Consider the following 27,426-nt stretch of genomic DNA (forward strand, 5'->3'; position numbering starts at 1 on the left):
TGTCAGCCAGAAAACAGCCCAATCTGAGAAACTGATGCTTATGACATCACAGGCATCTCACTGCCCCTCCACTTTAAAATAATTGGCTACATTTTTTGAGTGGCAGCAAAGTCAGCCAATCAGTAATGAGATTGCAAGTTAAGCCAGTAGATGTTGGCCATAGCTGTATGCCTTCTAGCCAAAACCAAGACATAGAAGACATGCGTTACACACATGTGTAATCCTAGATGTAGGATCCACATCCTAGATCACAGTATAAAAGCCCTATGATTGCAATGACCATTTGAAGTGTCACAAAATGTAGAAATTATTGTACAAATACAATAATTATCGTACATCTGGCAAAACTGGCGACCTCTAAATGAATAACAGTAAGTACTCAAAAAATTGCATAACATTTAAATCAAGTAGATCAGTTTTTCAGAGTGTGGCCCCCATTGTGTTGGGCGCATTCCTTTGCGACCCCCCCCAAAGAAAATTTATGACAAAAACTGTTCTAAAACTCAACTTTTAATTAAACAAAACATGATACAAAGTAGTGCTGTTGGTTAGTAGCCTTATTTTTTCAGGTTTAATTGCACAGAATTCATGATAAATTAATTTATTTTATAAATTGTCATAAAACTGGGGACCCCTGGCATCATCTCGCTAACCCCAGTTTGAGAACCAGTGAAGTAGATTGCAAAGATGTGCCTTTACTCATCCAGATTTGTGTAATAATGGATTGATGAAGAAGTTTTACCAAAATGTGTAACCTAAAATTCTAAATGAGTGCCTTGCCTCTTAAAATGAGGCATGATATCCCGCACCAATCTACATCCAAATTTACACAGTAAACCATAAGTACCCTTAAGGCCTTAGTAAAGTTCATTTTTTACGCATACGTGAAGGTGACACAAATATATTCAGAATCCGCTTGACAAGTCATAAGGTATACTGTTTCTGCTTCCAAGCCTTCACTCAATAAATGATATTATTTAAACAGGCGTTTATGAGCACTATTTATTCACATTACACATTTAAGCAAACATTTTATAAATTCACAGTGTACACTTCAGTCTCCAGGCTCATGGAGTCGCAGACAGCCATATATTTATAATTCGTAAAAAATCCATGTCCTTGAGTCCATGTCAGGTGATCTTGGATTTTGTTATGGAGATAAAAATTATGATTGGGTGTTTTTGGTAGTTTTGCATTATAATAAAGAGCGTATTGTTATTTCCCTATAGCATTTAAGATTGGTTGGACCCGGAAGCAGTGCATGATATCAAGACTTAACAAGCAGATTCAACCAGATATTTGTAACTGTGCATACTTTGTACATGCAGGTGCACACATGCATTTAATTTTATTGCAATAATTAGTTCATCCACAAGGTGGCAACCGAGGCCTGGAGGGGCGTCAATTCACAGGGTAGTCGATTTAAAAATCCATTAACAAAATGGACCAGAACACGTGCAAGGCAAGCTACATCGACAATGGAGGCCATATATAAGAGATTGTCTGAATTGACTCTCTTTTACAACTGTAGCATGAATTAGTTCAAAGATTTTAACTCATGGCATCACCCCTTAGACCTATCTAACTGCTCCTTACGGACAGTATTGCATGCGTCCAATGTCTATCTATGCGTTAGAATCAATGAAGTATGTTTTGTGAGGCTGTGTGCTCAAGCATACACGTTAAAAAATGAACTATACTTTCAACTTTAATCAAGAAATCCCTTACACTGGGGTGGGGAATCCTGGTCCTGGAGGGACACTGTCCTACAGAGTAAAGGACAAATCAAATCTAATCAAAGCCAAATGCAGGCATGTTTGATAAGGGTTGGAACTAAACTCTGCAGGACAGTGGCCCTCCAGGACCCAGAATTCCCCACCCCTGCCTTACACCGTTGTCACAGAAAGAAAGGAATTATATAGTCTTGTCCCATCTGTGGACCTTGTGCCATGTGTCAGCAGCTCCTGAATAGTCATCCAGTTGTCGAGTATTCTCTTATTCCGTTTTTTCATCATCTTTTTGTGGCTGAGCTGGATAATATCTGGCGTTATATTGTCCTTCTTAGCTGCTGCCTGCTCCTTGCCTTCCACGCAGCACTGCTTCCTGAGTTCCCTCTGTTGCCGCTGTTCCTTGGCATGTGCTGCATGCTGCTTGCGCTCCTCCTTGTTCCAGTATCGACCCAGTTTGAGTTCACTTGCAGCATCATCATCGGTTGTCATGCCACAGCGTTCTTCTCGGATGCGCAATGCACGCTCTTTCAGCAGTTGATCCCTCGTAGGCCTTTTGGTGATGTACCGTGTTCCATTACTACGGATCTTTACCTTCCATTCCATCTTGGGTCTGGAGTCCGAGGGGAAGGTCTCTGGGTTCTTGCACAAGCTGGCTAAGCTGATTTGACTTTGGCCGTACTCAACAGCTGATTTTTGCTGGATAAGGTGCATGTAGCTTTGGTAATGTTGTGCATGAGCTGGGATGTAGGTGTTCTTGTATGGGGAATGCCTTTTCCCTGGGTGGTTCTTCCACTTCTGCTTAGTTTTTTCCACTTTTGTGGCCTCTGAGTTTCCTGAAGGAGAGTTACTTTTGGTGGGGGTAGCCTCCTGAATAGGAGAAAGAAGATGCTTTGAGCATGTTGCTGTTGTTGAGTTGCGTCTATGCTTGGGAGAACTTTTCCCTTTGTCTTCTGTAACCAAATTTTGGAAGTCCGAAAGTTCTACAGCAGGAGGAATGCTCCAACAACTTTCTCCAGTGTTGTAGGCACTAGAGCTTTCCTTGTCCACTTTCTTATTAATGAGGTCTTGATGGACTTTTTCCACACTTTGCTTGGTAAGGTGCTTGGTACGTGAATCATTGCTGGATTGTAGACCTTCCCCTGTTTGTATTCTATGTGCCTGTATGATGCTTAGACACTCAAGTTCAATGTTTAGCAGTTCCTCACTGAGCATCTGAATATCAAGGTCATCACAATCCCAACTAATACTCTCTCTGTATAGCCTGGCATCGTGCTCCAGATATTCACAAGGACTGTTTCCATTCAGCAGGAATTTCAATTCAAGCAGTTCTCGTAAGTCCTCGCAAGCCATGCCGGGTATATCGAGGACTTTTTCACAGTCTACATTGTCAACAGACAGGAAGGAGTCATTACACAGGTGCAGGTCTCCACTGCCTATCGTGTCCTGGCTGAAGTACTTCTTGTGGTTTCCTGGAAGAGTGTCCCAAACAAAGCTCAAGTCGTCCCCCAGGATCTCTGGCTCTGAGCTTTCATCATTACGATTGCTGTCATCTGTGCGGCTCACACCGCTGTCTTTCTCATGACGGTTGGACAGCATATTTGCCATATCAGTAGTACCTCCATCTTCTTTATGCAGGCTCTGTTAAAATCAATTGGATAAAAAGAGTTTAATGCAGGGCTCGAAATTGCGACTATTTTGGGCGCATATGCGACCGAAATTTAATCTGTGCGACCTTAAAATATATTTGGGAGCATTTGTGCGACTGCCCATTTTGTTGTGTGGTGCGACTTGATTTAGATTGTGATGCTGCGTGCTGCTGTCCCAGGTTCAGTGTTCTCTCCAACGTTACATAACCAATCAAATTTCACCATTAAGTTCTTACGTTTAATGAAGACCGCAGATTGGCTAATATGAGCGTCAGTCATTCCTTGTTGCCGTGCTACGTTGGTACGTGAAGCGCGAAAATGTGAAAGACGAACCGCGAGCATGACGAGAACGAGCCGACTACAGCCAATGTTACTACTGTAATTAATGACGACGATCCGGATTCAAATGCGACTCCACCACCGGAAAATAAGACTTGACGTTAAACCTTTCGGAGAGAGTGGTTTAAAGATTACGAGTGTCTCCGCTATGAGAATGGCTCGATGTAACTTACTGTGTTTACTGTAAATCCTGTAAAACGGCGTTGGTGGCGGAATCAAAACATTTTAAACGCCAGACCTTGCTTAAACATGGCGAAAGTGCCAAAAACACAAGTAGTGTCATGACAAATGTGTTCATTATTAATGGAGACACCGAACTGTCTGTCAAAGAGTGTTTGACAGTGTATGTGTGCATGCGCTGGTGAATGGACATCCGACAAACATGTGGTCCATGTTGATGTGGAACACGACAATGATGGTATGTTTTTATAGTATTTTTTAAAACATTGCCTATTTAGTAGTAATAGCATCCTGGTAATGCAGTTTTCAATACCAATATATATATATTAGTCTTCTATATTAAGGTCACTTATGTAATGTCCCAGTTAATCAGTGTTTTACGTGTTTGCTAGATTTTCTATTGTAATCTTAATCATTTTACCTGTAATTGTTAAATTATGATTGCTATACTATTTCAACCGCATTTGGGTATTAATTTTGGAATCTATGCAGCAAAAAATAAAATAAAATAAATAGAAGACCAAATTTTAAATGCTGGCCATGGTGGCGTTTTATTTTTAATAAAATAAATCTAATAACATATACATTGTAGTTTTGGTGCCTTTTAATTTTTGGATGGATGCGCCTAAATTTTTGCTGGTGCTCCTAACTCTTTAAAGTTGGGAGCACCAGTGCTACCAAATAAAAAAGTTAATTTTGAGCCCTGGTTTAATGAATTATACCTTAACAAGTTTGAAGATGGTCTCCTAGACTGAACTGTCGGGAAAACAGTACGTTTAACATGAACAAATTTAAAGAATGATCTTCTCGCAGGAACGAAGTTTGATAAAGACTGGGAAGTTATAAGCACACAAACAGCATTTCAAAAGAGTTGGTAGCCAGTTGGTTTTAGCCAAGCAATTGGAATATCCTGTAACTCGATTGGCAGAGCATTGTTTAAATGGCTCAAACATTTTGGGTTCTTTCCCCAGGGAACAAACATAGACCTATTGATAAAATGGATAGCTTTGTAATGCACCATAAGTCGATTTGGATTAAAGTGTCTGCCAAATGGATAAATGTTAAATGTAATGAAATCTTTTCAAAATCTTGTGAGGTTACAACATAAACGGAGTTCAGCATTTGTGCTTGGGGGGCACCTACAGGCAAACCAGAGTACGGCAATACTTTGAGAATAGCAGGAGAGTGGGACTTGATGGTTTTAAAGTAATGGATTAAAAATATTTTTTTTTTTCATAAGTTATGCAGTCTACTCACTAAAATAATAAGATAAGACAAATAAAATATTAATACTCTTTTTTCATGCATAGCTCAGACAAAAACATAATCTGTTTTGGTCTTTGAGGAAGTGCCCTCGATCATGTCCCCCAAACTCTGCCTATGGGTTACAAAACAGGTAACAGACCTTAGTTTTAGGAGCTACTAGGAGGGTCACATTCTTGCTCTCTGCCTCTTTTTGGCACTGGATGTCCACACTATTGATCTTCAAAATGTGAAAAGCAAAATGGGTTTTATGTACATTGGTCATATTGTTCCAACCCCCCCCCCCCCGCAAAATAGCATACCTGGATAATCGGATCTGCTTGCTGGATTCTGCCATCTTCAGCTGCAACACCTTCTGCATCAATCTAAGTAGGGTGAAACAGCATATTTAGTTATTTCCTGTAGCTCAATTGAACAAGCATGACATTTGCAATGGCAAGGTTTTAAGTTGATGATTTATTCACTTTGTTATACCATGTTCAAAAATAATACCTCATGATCCAATCCTCTGCTTTTAATGTCTCTCTGTATGCTGTGAAAGAAATCTAAAAGGTGAATTGAATCACATCTGGGCATGCAACAGCTACAATACAGATAACAATTGGACATTAATTTAAGCGACATTCAGGGGCATGCACACCAAAACGTTTTAAATGAAGTTTATTTAACGAAGTTCAGGAGGAGCATGGTCATGGGATCCAACTTATCAGTGCGAAGAAGTGTCTATAAACAGCAGTCCCTCACCTCTATCCCATGACAGATTTTTGCAGCATCCCTCGTCCACCCCATCACCTCACTCTCATCTAGTTTCATTTTTTCATTAAGAGGGGGGAGTACTCTGGGTTTGGGCAAAAATTCCGAGCTCGGAGCACTCTCCTCGTACAGCATGCTAAATATGCTTTATCTCATTCCCTATACATGGATTTCTCGGCGACGTCATCATTGCTTGTGCACGCAACTAAGAGGCAGAAAGAAGGGACGTGCCTTGTGTTGTAGGCTAGTAGTGTCTGTAAGTCAAAATGCCAAGGAGTTGTTGCGTGGTTAATTGTACCAACAGAGCCAGTGCTGGGTGCTGATGTTTAACATACCAATAGATGCAGCTATTACGTTACTAGCCTAACATGATAATTCATATGTGTATCACACTAACACTGCGAAATTTAAGTCAGAAAAACAGATCCAACTAAAATCAAGTTTTATTTATATACAAACAATAAAGAAAGCTTCAATACTTGAGGATGTTGCAGTCGCAGACCAGCTCACCAATCGGGCTTTCTGCCTCCAGGATGCGCGCGAACCCTGTAATGTTTGTAAACAGGAAAACCGTGTATCGATTACATGTTAATGCGAACTCGCGAGCGTGACTGAAAACGCCCGGCGGACGGCGACTGTGGCCGTTTGCTAGCATTTTTTCAGCTAAGCGCTTTGGTTGCTATTAGGGATGGGCATGATTAATCGATGATAGACAATTGATCGTTAAGAATTTAGTCGATGACGTTAATTTGTTGTTGATTAATCGAATACTTTTTTTATCTAATGCAGGTTGCGTTGCCTAGCGTAGCGTGTGTCTTAAAGCAATTAAATGAATTTCACTGTGTGGCAGCAATTCAACATTTTACCACCAGGGTGCAATATTTGACACCATACTCCGTCTGTGACCTTCCGTTTTGATTTCAAAAAAATTATCATGAAGAGGTCATGATTTTTTGGAACAAATGAGGTCTCGGTTTAAGAATGCGGCTCGCAGCTGCAGGTTCCGCTGCTTAAGAGCACCGCATATTCAAGCGCATATATGTTCCGTTTGTCTAACTAAATGTAGTTTAACTGTTTGCCACAAGTTAATCTTGTAATAAAGGTCTCATGGAGGAAAACACGCTGTATTTTTGTATTCAACATTTTTGAATTATAAAAGTTAAATAATTATTTTTTATTATAAAAATATTAATGATTAATCGATAGTCAATCGTTAATTCTCCCGACAATCGACTAAAAAAATGTAATCGAATGCCCATCCCTAGTTGCTATGATCTTTCTGCTTTGTTTATCAGTCATTGAACGATGCGCATGTTGGTTGTTGTGATATTTGTCCTGCCCCCATGACACTGTGATTGGACGTCCGAGAGAGGAGTGACATTGACAAGCAAAGCATTTCACCCAAACTTGAAAATTTTTCAACTCTGGGTGCCGAAAAAACGCAGAGCACCAAAACATTCGCCAGTTTCCAGCATAAGCACCTTAGTGTACATGCCCCCTTATAGCAATACTGACTTTAATATAAAGTGGCTTTGATATCGATATTATGGAAGTGATAAGGCTTGTGAACAAAAAAATGACCAGATCTTACCCTGTGGGTGAAAGGTAACTATCCAGCACGGCCAAACCCAGTGGCAATGATGGAGAGGACAGTTTATCCTCTAAATGTTTCAGATATTTCAGAGTAATGTTGGTTTGTGTACTGCTGTCCACTCCTTGAGTTTTGTGTGCCGTCCTGCACCGTATCTGGACCTCATTGGGCTCTTCGGCTGTTTGAAAGGTCTCTACTGCATGATCATGGGTGCCCTGGGAAAGGTTCCTTCCATTTGCCTTCATAACATAAGAGGAGTAAAGAAAATGTCATTTATTTTAGAGCTAATAAATAACATCATTCTGTTTACATGGTTTTTTATCAATTTTAAATCAATTTTTGTTGCAGCTTTAGCCGCATGTTTGAGGGTTAAAGTAAAAATATTTCCTCATGCGACAGAATTTCTAACATACATGAGGTCAACTGGAGGTTAAATTACAACGAGCTACTATAATTACATAGGGGTCGTGGGAATGTTACTCTAATAAAACAAAGCACATAAATAAACACAAACAAACACACACCCGTCAAGTAATTTGACAGGATTGCAACATCCCTCATCTTCAATAGACCGTGACCCTATCATCACCCTGTCAAACGTACGCCGTCTTTGAAACACATTCTTTTCATTCTGCAAAATAACCTCGCAACATTTCTTTGCATCCCAAACAAACTCTAGTAGTAAAGGCATTCAAAAGTTAGAGTTTTCAATGGTATAAATCAAATAATGAGCCAATAAAAACAACGCCAAGTCAATTTAGAAATAGATTTAGAGACTGCAAACACTCACTCAAACCAATCGCTGTTTTACCTGACGTTTGCCTTGTAGTAGTTTGTAGTTCTCATCTGACCGGCGTGTAACACAAAGATTGCATCCCATGGTGACAACACATCAGCAAATACTACAAAAAGTGACCATTAATAAAGCAAGAACATTTTGGTTTGTGTCAAATAGATAAAAACAAGACTTTCCAGACACAACAACTCCAGCGTGACTGTGTTTGTGTCTGTAAATCCACATGCATGTGACAGCACGTTTCCACCTCCCATTCAGAGCCTCCCTCTCTCTCTCTCTCTCTCTCTCTCTCTCTCTCTCTCTCTCTCATTAGACAAAGGTGCTATCTGTGTTTTCAGCTGCTCTTTTTATTATCGTAACAACAATTCAACCCTGTAATCAAACAAACCACTTCATTATTGAGGAGAATAATAAGCATGTTCTTCAGGTGTGGCTCCACAAGTCTCTTCCATTATGTGTGAAAACAAGTGGCGAAATCGTTTCATATCATCATTCTAATTAAAAATCACACTTTTATGACTGTCACAAGCAACTCGACAGGAAAATTCCCTGGTAGTAAAATGAGCTTGCATTATGTTGATGTGCTCAGCGGTGTTGTTATTTGTTACTGCTCGAAAAGCACACGGTAAAACACATTGAGCCTGAGGGCAATAAATGTTCCAAGTGAGGGGCATCAGCAGACTGTGATGTTTTAAAAAGAGTAAAAATCACCAAAAACGTGCGTTCATTACATACATTTTGAAGCATATAAATGCTTCTTGGTAAAGTTGTGTCATTTTTTTAAACAATTATATTGTTTACATATTATATTATGTACAGAAACTACATTAAGCTGTAGTAATAGGGATGTATCCCTTAAAGCAGGGGTCTCCAACCTTTTTGTGAGCAAGGGCTATAATAACAATTTGGAAGCTACTTTTTTGATAGTCTACTAAAAACTTTTTTTGATTTTGTTTTATTTTATTTTACTTGTTGATATGTTTTATAATTGTAAAAAATGTTATTATTTAATTATTTGTAAATATTTATCATGAATAAATATTAAAATTGAGGCAATTTATAGAATGTGCTTTGGCGGACAACTCACAGATTTGTGCGGGCACCCTGGACCACTGCCTTACTGAAAAGCCAAATGAATTTGCAAAAGCACGCAATCAGATGTGATATGTGGGGACGTGAAAAATATTAAATTCATGTTTTTTTTTTATAACTCGATGCATTGCATCCTCAATTTTAGGCCTTCACAGGTACACTGCACATGTAAGTCTTCCCCACACTTTCACTGTTGCGGCTCTTTTTTCGTCCATCTTTTTTGTAAAAAAACAAAAACACAAATTGTTTTTCTTTCTTAACAGGTATTGTTTCAGAATAGTAAAAACTTGTATCTTGGTATAAGCACCTTTTATACTATTGCCTCCCCACAACAAATTGCGTTATTGTTTCCTAATCTTTGTAAGTTGCTTCGGATAAAAGCATCTGCTAAATGCCTAAATGTAAATGTAAAGCCTTGTATTAAGAGACGATTAGAGATCCAATGTGGATCATGTCGATTGAGCGCTTTACATGCAAAACAACTTTCAACCCAAGTTCATGGATATAAAATGTGTTTATGTGAGAGAGAGAGAAAGAGAGAGAGAGAGAGAGAGAGAGAGAGAGAGAGAGAGAGAGAGAGAGAGAGTTATATCCTTTACTGTGGTAAATATAAAGAGCTTAGAGAAAAACACTTTGACAAAATCTCAAAGCTCATACCAGAGTTTCATAACTCTTCAGATTCAGATCAAATGAAGATGTTACTGGGGGAAGACAGACACCCATCAGTTGCTGCTAAATTCATTTATCAGTTACACACCATCAGAAATAATCCACAGCCCTGATCTTGTACAGTATTTTTATTTTACCTCTCATGTGCCTCCATAAATGTACATTTGTATACTTCATATGTTTATATTTCAAAGTCAACTTTATATTGTAAATATCCTCTGATTCTATTTTATTTTATTTTGCAGTAGTACTTCATCCATCACCCAGCACCTTAGCTTAATTGCACCTTAATGTTTGTTAATATTGTGTTATTGTATGTTTCTTGTTTTATGTATAATGCTTTGGCAATATTGTAAGTGACACAATCATGCCAATAAAGTTCTTTAAATTGAATTGAAAATTGAGAGAGAGAGAGAGAGAGAGAGAGAGAGAGAGAGAGAGAGAGAGAGAGAGAGAGAGAGAGAGAGAGAGAGAGAGAGAGAGAGAGACGTGCACACAAGCACAGTTTTTTTAAATAATCGATTTTTGTTTTTGTTTTTATGCATCGATCGTTCACATCAGCATTGCGATGCATCATAAAAACTATAATATTCAACAGCCCTATTAGATATGGCATGTGAAATTTCCAACATGATCTCACGGCAAGTCGTGTTATAGTCACCAAAAATTTGATTAATTTATTCGTGTTTTTTTCGTGCCTTGAGCACAAATGTCTTTTTCGTGTCACAAGCACAAATTTCTATAAATGGTTTTTCGTGTCCGTGGCACGACTTTCTTTTCCATGTCATTTTATGAATTGTTTTCTAATATTTTTTCCTATTTTTAAATCATTGTCGCTTGGGGTTGGGGTTAGATTTGGGTTCTGGGTTATGATGTACTTTTATGTATTGGTTTCTACATGTTTTTCTTCCCGTTTTAAAACTATTCTCGCCTGGAGTTCGGGTTAGAGTTGGGGTTTGGGTTAAGGTAACAGAATGAAACAGAAAGTAATTCTAACTGTGCATTCAGACCGCCACCGGCGAGAGCGTCAAAGTGGTCGGAAGTCATTCATTTTCAATGAGAGCCGGCGGCGAGCTCCGGCGAGAAGCGGCGCGGCGCGTCATGTACAGCGTGAGCGTCGAGGAGAGTTGAAATCAGCTCAACTTTATGGTAATGAGATATGACGCGGTTCGGCGGCAACCAATCGGAAGGCGGAAATGTTCACTGGCAACCAATCGGAAGGCGGAAACCTCCGCCTGAGAGGAGTTCAGAGAATGCATTCGAGCGTCAGAGCGTCCACTACAACTTTTCTTTAGCGTCGTTGTCTGGGCAGCCAGAGCTTTTATTGACGCTCTCGCCGGTGGCGGTCTGAATGCACAGTAACCCCAACCCCAAGCGACAATGGTAAGAAAATAGGAAAAAACAATGAGAAAACAATACATAAAACGACACGAAAAAACAAGTTGTGCCATGGACACGAAAAACTATTTATAAAAATTTGTGCATGTGACACGAAAAAGACATTCGTGCTCAAGGCACGAAAAAAAGTTGCATTTCGTGCCATGGACATTAATAAATGAATTACATTTTTCGTGACTATAACACGACTTTCCGTGAAATCATTCTGGACATTTCCTAATTCTGTGTCCTCCTTAACCTTTGCTCTCTTTGTATTATGCTACATAAAGGGAAAAAACGAATAATCTTGCTTTTTGCAAGAGAAGAATGTGACTATGGCAGATGCTTTCCGTTCTTTCTGGCTCTCATTCACAGAAACACACCTGACATAAACTTGAGGGTATACCAGGGAACTATAAAACACACCATCCATTTCCTTTCAGATTGATTAAACAATATGTTTGGTTTACAGGCATTGTATGTGTATGTAAACACGGCCCATGCCGGTGAAGCACACGGTAAGAGCAGCTGTAAAAGGTTGAAATAAAGTCTGATGTGTACTGATATCAAGATCATTAAGATCGAGTATAATCCCTCTTCTTTATATGGCTTAGCACTCCATCAGGCTAATGAAAATCTCTGCTCGGGTAGATTATCACTCAAGTGAAGCGTCTGCCGCAGTGCATGAGGGCAAAGACACTTCGATGAGTGTTTTACAGTGTACATTTTTTTTTGTCTTCTCAAGATAGAGAAGTCGCAAATAATAAGCAAACTTAAAGTGCACCACAGATGGGAGTCTCTTACAACAGGTTCAAATGCATACAAAAAAAGGTAAAAGTAAAAAAAACACAGTTACACATAAATATACATTTATATATGAAGAGTTTGGTTACAAAATGCGATAAACGGCATTTAAAAAAAATAGTTACCGCCAAAATAGTGTATTGTATCTGTTCAGTATTAAAGGGACATTCCACTTTTTTTGAAAATATGCTAATTTTTCATCTCCCTTAGAGTTAAACATTTGATTCTTACCGTTTTGGAATCCATTCAGCTGATCTCCGGGTCTAGCGCTAGCACTTTTAGCATAGCTTAGCACAATCCATTGAATCTGATTAGACCATTAGCATTGCGCTAAAAAATAACCAAAGAGTTTTGATATTTTTCTTATTTAAACTTAGTTACATCATGTACTAAGAGCGACAAAAAAATGATAAGTTGCGATTTTCTATGCAGATATGGCTATGAACTAAACTCTCAAACTGGCGTAATAATTAAAGACTTTGCACTGTAACATAGCTGCAGCAGGCGTAGTGATATTACGCATTGCACGAAAATAGTCCCCTTGGTTACTTTCAATGGCAAAGATGAATGCACATTTATATATTGATTCAATAGATTTATAGCATTTTGAAAAAAAAACTGTCATGGATGTATTGCATTTTGCGGAAAAAATTATCAGTTTTTATAATAAATCTTTAAAAATCAAATTATGGATTTGATTTTTTTTTATGTTTTTATAACCTAAAGATGCTATGTGAAAGTTTGGTTTTATCTTGTCATTTTCTTGGTATAGAAAACACATTTTTTTCAGAAATGAGTCAAAATGGATTTATTGCTTTTTGGAACCATATTCTTCATATCAACTAATTTCTCAAAGATGCTTAAACGGTTCATACATTTGTACCATTTGCATCATATGAATTTGTACAAAATAGCTATCTCATAAAATAGCCACAAATTCCTACGATCAGGCTAGAAAACTTACAGTCATCTTTGTTTTGCTTCAACTTGAAGGTTGTGTTGCGTGTTTCAGGGCCTTTAAACCGCAATATCAACATAAAACAAATCTGATGACAGCAGATTATGATTAATCACAAGTAGCACTGACCCATCTTTAAAGCATTTCATGAAATAAATCAAGAGCTTATTCAGCACTGTTTCGCAAAGACTCATCATTTATTCGGACATCTGTGCTGCACCATAATGTGATCAAATCTTCTGTTTCTGTCTGTAAACTGAGGAATGATGACTCAGTTTATATAAGGACACAGCGTCAGGTAGCCTGTCATGCATGACTGTGCTGACAGCAGCTCCTTTTCTCTTCAACAGCAACATCATGACTCAGACTGTCAGACACGCTGCGCTGTTTCATTTCACTCTAATCCAATCAAAGTTCTTTAAACAGCCCTTGATTGGTCAATAAAGGTGTTCTGCGGTCCAATATTTTTGTATTATGACCACCAAACCGTTTATTTGACAGCTGTCACCAGCAATAAATCTCCAATGCTGTGCTAGCTTCACATCTCTTGCACTTTGCGATCTTTTTCTTCTCACATAATCAAATCATTAAAACTCAAAATATTATTTCTTGATTTACTGAACACAAATAATTCCTCATTTTGTGGAAATGTTGCAACAAAGCACATAAATGCATTTGGTTTTCGAATGTTATTCAGGGTTCCCTCACCTTAGTTAACTTCAATTTCAAGAACCTTTCAAGAACTTTCCCGGTCTAATACCCTCAAATTCAAGGACTAAATGTGGGGACATATTTCAAGTGATATCAAGGTTACATCGTGTTACCTTTTAAGATACATTGTTACAGTGCCCATTGGAGGGAACTCGCGCTGCGTCACTGCGGTGACACTTTGGGGACGCCTCCAGGGGTAAGTGCGTCTAAATGTGTATATCAAATTCAACCAATGATGAGGCTTAACGACAAAGACAGGGTGACGCAGGAGCCAGGAAATTTATCGCTATCTGAAATATTGCCAAAGGCGGCAATCAGAGGAAGACTTTCGAAGCTGCTGAAGTGTTTCCCAGCCATATGCATCAGATGTTCAGCCAAGGATCTCTGGGTATAAGATGTAAGGCTGAGACTGGGTATTTCATACAAATAATAACTTATCATGCTGTCCCAAGACATTTCATGTCAATTCATCCGTATTATAAGAGGTGGCTAATTCGTATGAATTTGTATCACCAAATGTGTGCATTTTTGTATGATTTGCTATTCTTCCTGTGACGTTGACTTTAGGGGTGGAGTATCCTTATTGCTTTTTTTCTAATAATTGTAAGTTTTTTTGTTGTTGTATGAATTCATGCAAATTATCTTGTAAAATACTTCCAAATTCCCGTAATATGATATTTTACAACCTTAAAAGTGCTCTAAGCGAATTTACGCATTTTAGGCCATAAAACATCCGTAATTATCTGCTAGCTGTCTATCCTCTGAACACACTGTAAAAAAAACGCAGTCTCTGTAGACAGCCCAGGCTTCGCAAACTGCGACAAAAACAAAGTGGTCAAACCTACCACCACGAAACATAACAAAGTGTTCCAGCCAATAAACGACAAGAAGGATTTGGGATTGGGGGTTGGGCGCGTTCATGACTCTTTCAGAAAGCACGGAAGGGAGGGGGTAGGGAGGAGTTAGCTACGCTCCGTTTTGTTTGACAACACTTCGAACGTCAACAATAAGTGACTTCACACAGATTCGCTTAGAGCGCCTTTAAGACCAGTTCACATTATAATGATAGCTACAATGTTAACTATAACGATAATTACATTATAATTCACTCACAAGGTGCAGTACTCACGCAAATTGTTTACCTTCAATGGCATTAACTAATATTGCATATTTCCTTTAGTAAAAATGCTTGTTAATGTTTACATTAAATGTATAAAAAAATAAATAAGCTGTTCTTGTTGTTCAAATAGATCTGATTGGCTTTCAATGGTTTATTGTTCATATATATATATATATATATATATATATATATATATATATATATATATATATATATATATATATATATATATATATATATATATATATTAGTTATCATTATAATATGAACAGCCCTTTATCCCCATTACTTAAAATATTTAATGGCTTAGTGTGGTTTATTTCTTGCAAAGCAACATGATCACTTTCTCTCTCCCAGCCATAAGCTCTCTCACCACCACATAAACACAATTATTATAATAACATACCACCACTTAAGATTTCTAAGACAGGCCAGTAAACTTGTTTTCAACATCTTGACATGAAAGTACTTGTTACAAAGACACTGTGTTGTGTACAATATGTACAAAAACAACCACAAATAAACCCATCACACTTCCAGGGTTAGGGCTTGTAGCTATATTAAGTAGTATGCTATGTAGATATGTAGCTATGTAAAATTCAGCTTGAATATTTGTTTTGGGAATCACACATTGAGCTTATGAAATCAAAAACACCTTAAACACTGACAGCTTCTCTTTTTACAAACCACACAGACCCTGTAAAAAAGATTTGTTGGTTCAACTTAAAAAAAAAAGTTAATTTAACTTACTTAAAGCTGCAGTCTGCACTGTAAAAAATCCAATTAATGAAATGTTGGACGGGCAAAAATATATAAGTTAAACCAATTTTTTTGTTTGAGCTAGTTGAGAAGACATCTGTGTTTAAAACATTAAATGAAAGGTTATTTTCAAATCCAGTCAACATTTAGAATGGCTAATGTTGACTGAAGTAATTAAGACAAATCAGGTAAATATGTGGACTTTGCAGCTTGTTTCCTGACAACAAAATGCTCATAATATTACTGTTATTTGGTCACAAAATGTAATTGTAATAGTTTTTCAGGCATAAATGTGTGCTTAAAGTTTAAATATGCGGTCGGTTAATAAAGATAGCGTCTATTTAAAAGTGTGCTCGGACACTTTCGGACGGGGATGAGCTCCAGAAGAGCTCCAGAAAATCACCGGCGCTTAAGCGCTCACACCCCGCCCAGCGCAGCCTCGCCTCGGCAAGCGCATCAGAAATCGACTGTTGGCTCTGATATCTCTGTGGCGTTTAAACATGTGATTTAATTCATTTTAATTTCTCATACTTAACAATGAAAGGGTTATGTTTTAAATCATATTTTAGGATTGCACTTAATTGATATCGCTGTTGAGTGATGTTTCATATCTTTTACTTTATAACCGGACAGCATGCGAATTTGATCAGAGCTGAAGGAGCGGATGGAGAAATAGTCCCAATATCATAACAATCTTAAATAAAACTTCTAAATATACCCGTGTGTGTACCCGTGTGCGCGCGCGCGTGTGTATGTACAGTATGTGCGTGAGTTTTTAATTTAAAATGTCTTAACTCGGAAGGATCTGTATCACAGGTCATTTCATCTGAGATCAATCCGCACCTAACAGCCTGATTCACTTACTGATTCACATGACACAAGTCATCAGCCGTTTCCTCAAGTTCACGTCAGGTAAGTGTTTGTAAATAAATGTTAATTTTAGACTATATTAATTGGCAAAGACGAAAATACTCGACGTTTTTGTAAAGATATAAGTTATATAAAGGTGTGTTATGTGTGTCCGAGTTAAAGTGGAGCTATTTTAGTTAAGATTACCAGACAGGGTTTATTACTCCGTCTTAATTATAATTGGGACATTTTTACAAACAAACCTTATAAAATACAACACTGGCGTGCATTTTGAGACAAAACAATAGCACTCATATGTTAAATGATGTCAGTATTTTATGATAAGCCCTGTCCGAGAAAACCGCCCAAAAGTGTTTAATTCAATTACGTGTGATGTCTGAGGGAAATTTGGCAATTTTAGGGTATAAAGTCTTTCACCGTCAAGCTTTATTATATTAAACATCTATGTATGTGTGTGTGTATTTATATTCCTCTGTTTATCAAACCAGAGCGGTGATTATGTGGAGAACCAGACCATGGGATGCATGGCGAAAGAAGTTAAATGGCCCTGGAGATGTTCTGAGTGACTATGGAGTGCTTTTTGGACTGTTTTATGCCTTCTATTAAGAGAAGACTTAATTCTGTATGTTCAGTCTGTATGATAAGTGAATAAAGCTTTTGTTTTTATGTGACTGAAGTTAATTATTTGTTAACAACACCAGCATAAATTATTTGATAAATAATTTTAAAAAGTTTATTAAAAATTTCCAATTAATAAATATTAATTGAAGTAACACATAAAACATTGAGTAAATACTTAAAATTTAATTGACAGAGTATTTACTGTAAGTTTTTAAAGATTCAACTGATTAAAACATTTTAGTTGAATGAACTATAAAGCTAGTTGAGCAAACATATTTGAGTCAAGTTTGGGCCAACTAAAAACCATCAATCCAGGTAACACTTTGGAGTCAGAAATTGAGTGAACGTAAAATTTCTGTGGAACTAGTTACTAAAAAATTATTCATTGAGCCAACAATTAATTTTTTACGGGGTTTTTCCTCTTGTCGCCATCTCTGTTCAAAATCTGCAATTGCAGCTATTCGCGGAATTATCAACTTTACGTGGGTTGTACATCGGCATGAAACAGTGTGGATGATCACAATGTATTGATGAGAATCTTTCAATTACCGTGTCGCTGTGGGTACTGTCATCCTGGCTGACTTCATTATCTGATTTTTTTAAAATCTGATTTAAAGAATAAATACTGCGTATTGGGATGTTAAAGGAATAGTCTACCCTTTTGCCATATTAAACTATGTTATTACCTCAATAATACATACCTATCTTTTTTCAATGCGTGCACTGTACAGCGTGTTGTGAATGTGTTAGCATTTAGCCTAGCCCCATTCATTCCTATGGTACCAAACAGGGAAGCCACCAAACACTTCCGTGTTTTCCCTATTTAAAGACTGTTACATGAGGAGTTATACCAGTAAGTATGGTGCCACAAAATAAAACTTTTTTTTGGTACCATAGAAATGAATGGGGCTAGGCTAAATGCTAACACATTCACAACGTGCTGTACAGTGCAGGCATTGAAAAAAGATAGATATGTATTAATTCGTCTAGGTTGAGGTAATAACATAGTTTAATATGGCAAAAGGGTAGACTATTCCTTTAAACTTGTATACACATGTGAGTAAGATCTTCAGTTATGTCTGGACAATAAGGAAACATAAAAAAACATTCATCTTAGTTAGATACTTTATTTATCCCAGTGGGAAACTTTACAGATCAATGGAAGATCGACTGGAGAAAGATAATATTCTTGAAGTAATTCATTTATTTTCATATATATTTGCTGTCATGTAATATTCTTATTACACGTCACGCGGGTAAGTTACACGTGTCAGCATATGTATTGTTTACAAATGAGGACGCGTTATACATGTCGTGTATTACATTCGCTATTATGCTATCGCGATAGTAAGGATGCACTACAGGATATTTTAAGTGTGTGCTGTAATATGATTCCATACATTGCGCTGTTGTTTGCACGTGACGCGATGCCAGTCAGTTTATACGTGTTTACAGAAACACTGTCACACGCATTAAACATTGTTAAAAACAGAAGCTTACCAAACAGTCGATGGGCATCTCAAAACAGCTTTTTATATAACTAAGCACTGCAGATGTTCAACAAGTGCTGTAAAAATAAATGTATAAATATCCATCACCCTCACACACAATATAACCTACTAGTCGGGTCTCCTTCTTTATGTGTGCAGAAGTGACGTAATGACGCAAACATGTTCTCGAATTTCCCGCGGAAATCCACCAGTACCACGGGAATTAAAATGATTATTACAAGCTTCTTTTAAGTAGTTGTTATCACGCTGATATATGTTCAAGTGTTCATTTTTGTGATACATTTCATTTTAGCTAGTAATTTGATGCTATAGAAACGGGGCATGTCGTTAAGATTGGCGTGGTTGAATTGGTCGCGCGAGCGTTTGGGCGGAAGTTTGATACCGCGGCTCTGCCTTTGGCTCCACGGACGATTCCTTCTGCGCATGCCTCGGCTCCAAACTGACGTTTTTACGTAACATGGCGGCGACCATGGTCGGACATTTTTGGCTTCAATTAATTACAATGGAGTCCATCTTTTTTTACAGTTTATGATAAAAACACATACAGTTCACTTTGTGTCAGAGGTGCACACCTATCAATATTAGGTAGCCACTGAGTCAGGGTATTTAAAACACTGATATCTGTCTATGATCAATAAGAAATCATTAGAGCTAATAACAGAGAAGGTTTGTGTGACTCTATGTACTATAATGCTCAGAGAGCCGGCCATCACGTAGGCTTTGTCCTTCATCATTTTTCACTCATTACACAAAATGCACCTTTCCTTTTGATCATACTGATATGCACACACATGGCACAGCTGAATTATTCTGGGAAGAGCCATCAGCTTGAAAGGAGTACCGGTATGTTTAACACACGCACACAGACGCACGCACACACATTCTGGTTTCCATGTTTTGTGGGGACATTCCATAGATGTAATGCATTTTATGCTGTACAAACTGTATATTCTATTCCCTTCCCCTAACCCAGTGTTTCTCAACCCTGGTCCTCAAGGACCCCCTTCCAGAAAGTTTTAGATGTCTCCTTATTTAAAACACCTGAACCAACTCATCAGCCTCCTTACAGAATGTCAACCTAACAAGCTAATGATTTAAATCAGGTGTGTTAATTAATAGGTTAATAGGAGTTAATAGGAGTTTATAGACATTTTGCGTGTTTGCAAACAGAGATGACGTTTTTTGTGGGCGGAGCCCAACTGGTGGCAGAAAGTGAATGCTTCTCAAGGCCTGTGTGAAGTGTTTTAACAGGAGGAAGACATAGGCTAAGATATAAGGTAAAAAGAAGTAATAGAAAACGAAAAAATACGAAAACTTTAATAAATGGTAATATTATTGATATTATGAACTAATTCAAATCTTTAATCTTTCTAAATAAATTTACGTAAAAACGCTATAAGAAACACATAGAGGGAACAGACTTCGACAGAACACCGGATATCTTCGCTAACGTTAATTATTTTCTATTCAAATTATTAAAAGATTTTCAGATGATTTCATCACTCCAGTCTGTCCTGTTGAGGGCTTTTATTGCAACCATAAACATCTACGTTTATCTTCAAATGGTGTCTTCGACGACGGTATACTATAAAAATGAAGGTCATCTATTTTGGCATTCCTATTCTGACACTCAACAGCACAACAAAACATTTTCTAGTGAGTTATATTGTTCGTTTCACTCGTGTCTCATTCATTTCCACTGTTTTTCTGCCACCACATGCGCGCGTGACGTAACTGTGACGTCGACTCGCAAAAGGTCTATAGGAGACATCTAAAACATTCTGGAAGGGGGTCCTCGAGGACCACGGTTGAGAAACACTGCCCAAACCCTAACCCCAACCATCACAGAAAACTTTCTTGTACCTTAGATTTTCAATAAACATCATTCTGTTTGATTTATAAGCTTGTTTCCTCATGGGGACCTCAAATTCGATGTTTATGCTTTAAAATAGACAGAAAAAGAACCAACAATAGTACAAAAAGCAATCCAGCCTCTTTTCTGCAAGAAAAACAATAGAAGCAGGTTTGAACTTCAGAAAAGAGTCCAGTTTAACTGGGGGAGAATAGAGAGGAAATTCTGGAAGCTTATACTTGTAATGCATGAAGCTATGTACAGCTATCCAGTGCTTCTGTTTGTTCACATAATAAGGAGAAACAACCTTTTTGGAGACTACTAAGATTAGATCAATGCATACAAAACATTGACAGTAAAACTTGGTTCATGGACCTCTAGGGGACACTGTAGGCTATACACACATTACACCATCAGTACAACAGAGCCTTTTTGCATGGTTGAAGCAGCTGGGATAAAATAATAGATAAAATAAATATTTTACTTTAGCAGCTGACAGTGCATTTCCATTTAAAGAATTGCTTCAGTTTGAATTAATACGCTTGAATTTGACAGTTCGACATCCTGTTTGTGATCTCACTTTAAATTCAGTGTTGAATTATACAACCCAGTCTCAAGGCAGTTCGTGAAGATTTCATATGAGATGTGCATCAGTGACATAATCACATATACGTTTGGTACCAAATTACTGTAAATATGCAATTAAATGAAGAAATGTGTTCTTTATACGTTTAATGAACTGTAATGAAGGCATGTGACATATGAACGCATGTAAATGCATAATGTTGTGCAATGTAGTAGCTTTCAGCCAAATCCAGCACAATGAATTTCATTTAATTGATCACTGATTATATTATGATTACAAGTGTCGAAATTGTGAGCTTTAGGTTTTAGACTTTACCAACAACTTTAAGGAATAGTTTACCTAAAAATAAAAATTCTCTCATCATTTACTCACTCTCATGATGTTACAAATCTGTATAAATTTCTTTGTTCTGATGAATACATGAGAGTGAGTAAAATATATATATATTTTTTTGGTTATTGCTTTAATAAATGTATAATATGTTTATTATTTTAATCATCAAGCAGCCTTTAGAGCATCATCATTGACAGTTCCAAAGCCACTCCATGGCAACCAAAGAAGAAACCGTTTAGTAAGACCTTTATCTCAGCATCAGAACATCATAGAGATATAGGGGTTGGCTCTTTTGACTGATGTTAGCAAACAGGACTTTCAACAAGCTACATGTTAGCAGTGAATAGCTAAATGCTAATAATGATTAGCTTTTTGTCAAAAATGCTAACTAAAACGTAGTAACAACTTGTTAATCATGATAGTACAATGCTAGCACCATGTTTAACTCTTTCGCCGCCAATGACAAGTTATCTCGTCAATTAAGAGAAAATGCTTCCCTGCCAATGACGAGTATTTCCGGCTTTCCGCAATATTATCCACCAGGTGGCACCCTTCCGCAACTTTTTAAACCCAGGAGTATTGCCCTATGGCAAGCGGCTGCATGTCTGTGTCTGTTTAAAGATCGCTATGAATAGGATCTCTATGAAAAGTCTGTCACAAAAATTGAATTATCTCTGCTTTTTGCTCAAATTGTGGTGTTTTTGCAGAAACTTACACATATTTGAGAGGTGATAAAAACAGAACAAGAGCTAATTACAAAAGAACTACTGAAGGTAGGATGAAACGGTTTTTTTGTTTGAAAGCAGAGGGTCTGTTCTTTCATTTGGTATATTGTATGTTTATATATTTAAAGAAGAAAATTTTCTGGAAAGCATTAAACTTTTGTGAAAATCATGAAAAACGCTGGCAACTTTTAAAAAAAAGGCTGGCGGCGAAAGAGTTAAACAGGCTAGAATAATAATAAATCATGTTAGCATCTACACCATGTAAACATCTTTTAGCACCATGTTAGTATGCTACATCATCTTAGCAACAGGTTAAATTACCATCATGTTAAACATGTTAGCATCATTTTAATCTTTTGTATCACGAGTTTGCCACGGCAAACACCACTCGCATAAAATTGTTCTTCAAAAAGCATTTTGCATGCTGCTTATAAATATCAGTGGTGATATCGCACAGTGTGTTTTAATAGTCATGTCACGGGAAAATAAATGATCAAGGGTCCCAAGTGAGCCAGTGTCCTTACCTTACCAGTGCCAGCCCCTATACACAAAATACTGTGTGTTACAAACAGCGTTTTGGGTCGTTTTAAGGGCACTTAAAACTTGACTGTATAGCATTGAGCGTATTTTACAGTATGTATGAAACACGTATTTATAACGATTTCATCAGGCTCCAGAAACATTTAAAAAAGAACACAAAACATCGGGGCTGAACGCAGTCCTGTTGTATAAATGAAAATATTATGTGTTTAAAATTGAATAACTTGATAAATATGTCCTTCTACCCTCATCTGCAGTTTATAAATGCAGGCTGAACCCAGTCGCTTTGGGTTAAAAAAAACAGACATCAACAGTGTTCTGTTTATTTAGTGCATAAAAGAGGTACCACATGTCCTCATCTGACCCAACAGAACTACATAACACCAACATCCTAGTGATATGTTTAATGAAATAAACCCTCCTTCAACCCCCCCCCCCATCTAACTGAATGAATGGTTATTTGTCTGCTGCTGTAGCTCTGTGTAGTCATATGCTGGATTTAAAGAAAACTGTTCAAACGCTCTTTGCGGTGTGACATTGAAAGCACATGCTCAATTTTAATCCCATTAAATATGATGTACTTTCACCACTCATGCCTTACTGTAATTAAATCTATTGCAAACTATCACAAGAACATTTCACCAAGTGCATGACTAAGAATGAAAGTTTTGGTAAACAACAACCAAAAATACGAACCCTTATTACACGGCTCGTTGAAATGCTTGATTCTAATTGGCCAGTCGTGACATTCTCAGATAACAACTGCTCGAAACTAATAACACATGGTAACACGGATGCTCGACTAGTGACAGCAGTGGCAGTTCAACTGTCATTCAAGTGACCACACTCTTAATTGAGCAGAACTTTAAGGCTTAATATAATTAAAATGGATGAGATACAAAAAATTCACCACCCTCACAGTTGTCATTAAAGGGCAAAATAAGCTATACAGACCAAAAACTTTTGTACCAGTCTGTAAATATATTTTTTTCTACTGTAAATTTGGGCATTTTAACATGGGGGTCTATGGGATTGACTCTCTTTTGGATCCAGCCTCTAGCGGCCCGTCAATGAATTTCAGTTAAAGTCACTTCCGTATTGTCTTCACCGGACTGAACGGAAAGTTGCCCCTTGGTTTAAACCAAATAGTGTGTTCAGGACATTTGAACGTCTTATATTAAAACTGAAAGTAAATGGGTTTTCCTTGCGGAAGTTCTGCATTTGTTAAAAATGAGCAAATCAAATATTTCAAATCTCAATATTTAATGTTCCTTACCTTACTTATGAGGTGACCAGCCATGTAATAAGCAGGATAATGTACAGGCAGCCGGTTATCGTGAAATAAACCCCTTCAGTGTGATACAAGACAATGTCTGCGATAACAAAAAGCTGCCCATACATTATCTCTTATACTGAATTTCATTGTCAGTTATGCTGGGTACACAACAAAAGATAATCGGGCTGATTTTGGGCAGATTTCCCCCCTTCCGACAATCCTAGCTATGTCCAGAGTATCGCGATGGTTTTACAGATTATTTTATCAGATTTTCCTTTTGTGTGACGTGCGTTAAGAGTCTCCGAACCTGCTCGGAAGAACGTCGGAGCCGCGCCAATTGCGAATCCTAAATATTCAACATGTTGAATATTTATGATCAGAAATCCTGATGTGTGTGGGGACTCCCGAGGACAAACTAAGGCCCAATCCTACCCCTTCCCCTTTGTTTTGCATGTTCATGTGAAGTGGTAGGGGTGTCTCAATTCTCTTTTGGCTGGAGGGGAAGGGCCAGGTAGCCCTTTAAACAAATATTTTTCGGGACAACACTTCAGACGAAGTTTGAAAAAAGAAGAAGTTTTTTTTTACATTAAAAAGTATTTCAATAACAAATAATCACTTGTTTTATGTTGCAATTAATCTTGTTTGTATACGGTAGTTACAAACAAGTGTTACAAAGATTTGTAAAAATCGCTATGAAAAAAGTTCACTAATGTTATTGACTTTGTAATTGTTCCACAACATATTTTTCATATTTTATTGTATTATTACATTTTATTGTATTATTACATCGACACATCTATGACTTAGGATCTAGCAACGACTTATGATGACGTGTAACAGTCTAGAAGTGGTGTCCCATTTTTTAGGGGAATATTTTCAGCCCTACCCCTTGAAATTCTGTTTCAAGGGGCAAGGGGTAGGGGTAAGGGCAAGGGGGAGGGCTATAAAAATAAAATTGGGATTGGGCCTAAGTGTCAGAAATCAAAAATGTGGCTTGACTGTAAAACAGCATTTTAAAGTAGTTTCCCCAACACTCACTATACTTGACAGAACTACTTAATGGACAACTTGAGTTTAAAAATGAAAATGTACTGATTATTTACTGACCCTCATGTCATCCAAGATTTTATGTCCTTCTTTCTTTTTTCAGGAAACACAATCTAAGTTATATTAAATAATTTATTATTTATTTATTTGTCAGGGAGGTGCAAAAGAGACACACAGGTTACAATAACTTGAACAGATGTGTTTCATATAGCATTTAGCTTAAGCTAACTTGCAACCTCTGTCACTGGTTAGGCTACGTATATCACCATTACCAAGAGAGCACAAAAAAACTGCAGAAGCAACAATTAAATAAAATAACAATTATATACATATATCTGTGTATGTGTGTATGCATCTAACTCTCTATCCATATGTTCATGTCCATTTATACTGTAAGTGGGTCTGCACAGTGACATAATCAGTGATCACAGATTTGGTTTTGTCATGCACCAATTTTTTAAGGGGGCACAGTGTGCACATCTCACAGAAATTTGTGCACACACAGACATCAAACGAAATATTATAGAGCTTTCAGTCTTTTCCATGGCACTTACAGTGTTTCCTCTAGGATTTTTTTCAGCTGTGGCGGCAGGGGGCGCCCATGAGGATTATAAATGTAAAAAAAATTAATGTAGAATATAGGCTACAGTAAACTAACATGTATTTTTTTATAATTTTCATGCTGTCATTTACTTTTCCTTATATTTATAGCATATTGCTTTTCTATGTTTGATCTAAACTGTATTTTCTTAAAAAAACGTTACACAGCTACGTACGTAGTTCGGATATTTCATTGTAGTTTTAATGTAGTGTGCATTGCAAGTTCGTCCTCGTGTTTAGCGTTACAGAGCTGTTACAAAGTCATGCAGTCCTGTTTGATAATCCGCACCGCTCTGATTGACAGAACAACCGACCAGTTATCCGACATCAGCAGCAATTTTATTTCACACCCGTACCATTTGACATAAAGACTGTGACCCCGAGCCGGTCACACCGCAAATCGCGCAGTTAAATATAAACCTTTACCGGTCTTCAGACAGATCTTAAACACAAATAAGCACGGGACATTTAAAAACGAGTCAAATTTTGGTCTTGGATGTTAGACCCGCATTTTACTCTTGTCTATTGAGTCCCGACCTGCATCTACAACACAAATGACACGCAAATAGCCTATTACACCCGTTAGATCAAATATTATGCGGTTCACCCGCGGGTACCCGGACCCTGCTGTTTCGTCTGAAAACAGATAAAACAGTCTCACCGTCTGCCTCAAGTTTCTATTACCAACGTTCTTCTCTTCCACGGGAATAATGTAAGTTTCCTTACAAACAGATTCGACTATTAATGTCTTGCATATAAGTAGTATTCAGTATTTAGCCTTTTGTTTTTGGACAAATATCTTATCATTTAATGTGAAACTTTGTGAGTGTCGATCTAAAGCACAGACGATTGACTGACAGCTGAGCGCTCAGCAGTGCGCTGCGCTTATAGCCTATACTGAATAACTAATGGCCCGATAAGTTGATAATATGAGTACAGTGATTCCAAATGAATGTCCAAAAAACTCGTAATATGTTAAATCAAAAGTTTAATAATGTCTTTTCTCGCAGCCCTGCGCTGTGTTGGTGTAGATATGCGCCGGTGAACATCATATGCGTGATGACCTAGCAGCTTAAATTACCCTAAATTTATAGTCATAAAGATAAAAGTAAAACAACATTCGAAACTTCAAATGATGTATTTTTATTTGTGTAAACTCACAATAAGGAGAAAACCTTGTGCTTATTTATAATCATTAAAAACATGACGTGCAGAAAGCTGGTTTGGTTTTAAAGCGCGTCACAAAAAAGAACAGAAACTCAAATACTTTTTTATTCGTTTTGTCAATTTAATAATTATTTAAGTGCAACATATTTCGTATAGGCTTATTTATTTTATTATTATTTCTCAAAACAGAAACGTAGCTTAATAATCCTCTGTTGATTTAAATCTATTTGTGCATGAAACTAAACCCATGGAGGAAATTATGATATTTTAGGAGATTTATTTATAAATGAGTGAACAACGCAAATCCAGAAAATATTTTATTTCTAGACAGCCAGTCTCGCAGAACGGACATTTCGGTAGCTTTTTTGCGAGCTGACGCTGTGGGTTTTGTATAGAAGGGATACAGCAAATGCCGAAAAGTTAAGGATTAGATTTGGAGGTAGGATTATTAGGATGAAAACAGCGGTTCTGGCTAAATTGGATACAAATACATCCTACAATCGTGTGAAA

General features: G+C 37.4%; 1 protein-coding gene across 1 annotated transcript in view; it reads right to left on the bottom strand.

The window, feature by feature from the left end:
* Positions 1-436: 436 nt before the first annotated feature.
* The window catches only part of pdzrn3a (PDZ domain containing RING finger 3a), a 40,972-nt gene continuing 13,982 nt past the window's right edge, over positions 437-27,426 (bottom strand). The window contains exons 3-6 of the mRNA XM_065249836.2: positions 7,503-7,741; positions 5,651-5,690; positions 5,461-5,523; positions 437-3,368 (exon numbers count right to left, since the gene is read on the bottom strand). Coding sequence (XP_065105908.2) covers positions 1,887-3,368; positions 5,461-5,523; positions 5,651-5,690; positions 7,503-7,741 — 1,824 coding nt within the window. The 3' untranslated portion in view covers positions 437-1,886. The remainder of the gene's footprint in view (positions 3,369-5,460; positions 5,524-5,650; positions 5,691-7,502; positions 7,742-27,426) is intronic.

This window comes from Paramisgurnus dabryanus, chromosome 21 (assembly GCF_030506205.2).
Source record: "Paramisgurnus dabryanus chromosome 21, PD_genome_1.1, whole genome shotgun sequence".
NCBI lineage: Eukaryota > Metazoa > Chordata > Actinopteri > Cypriniformes > Cobitidae > Paramisgurnus > Paramisgurnus dabryanus.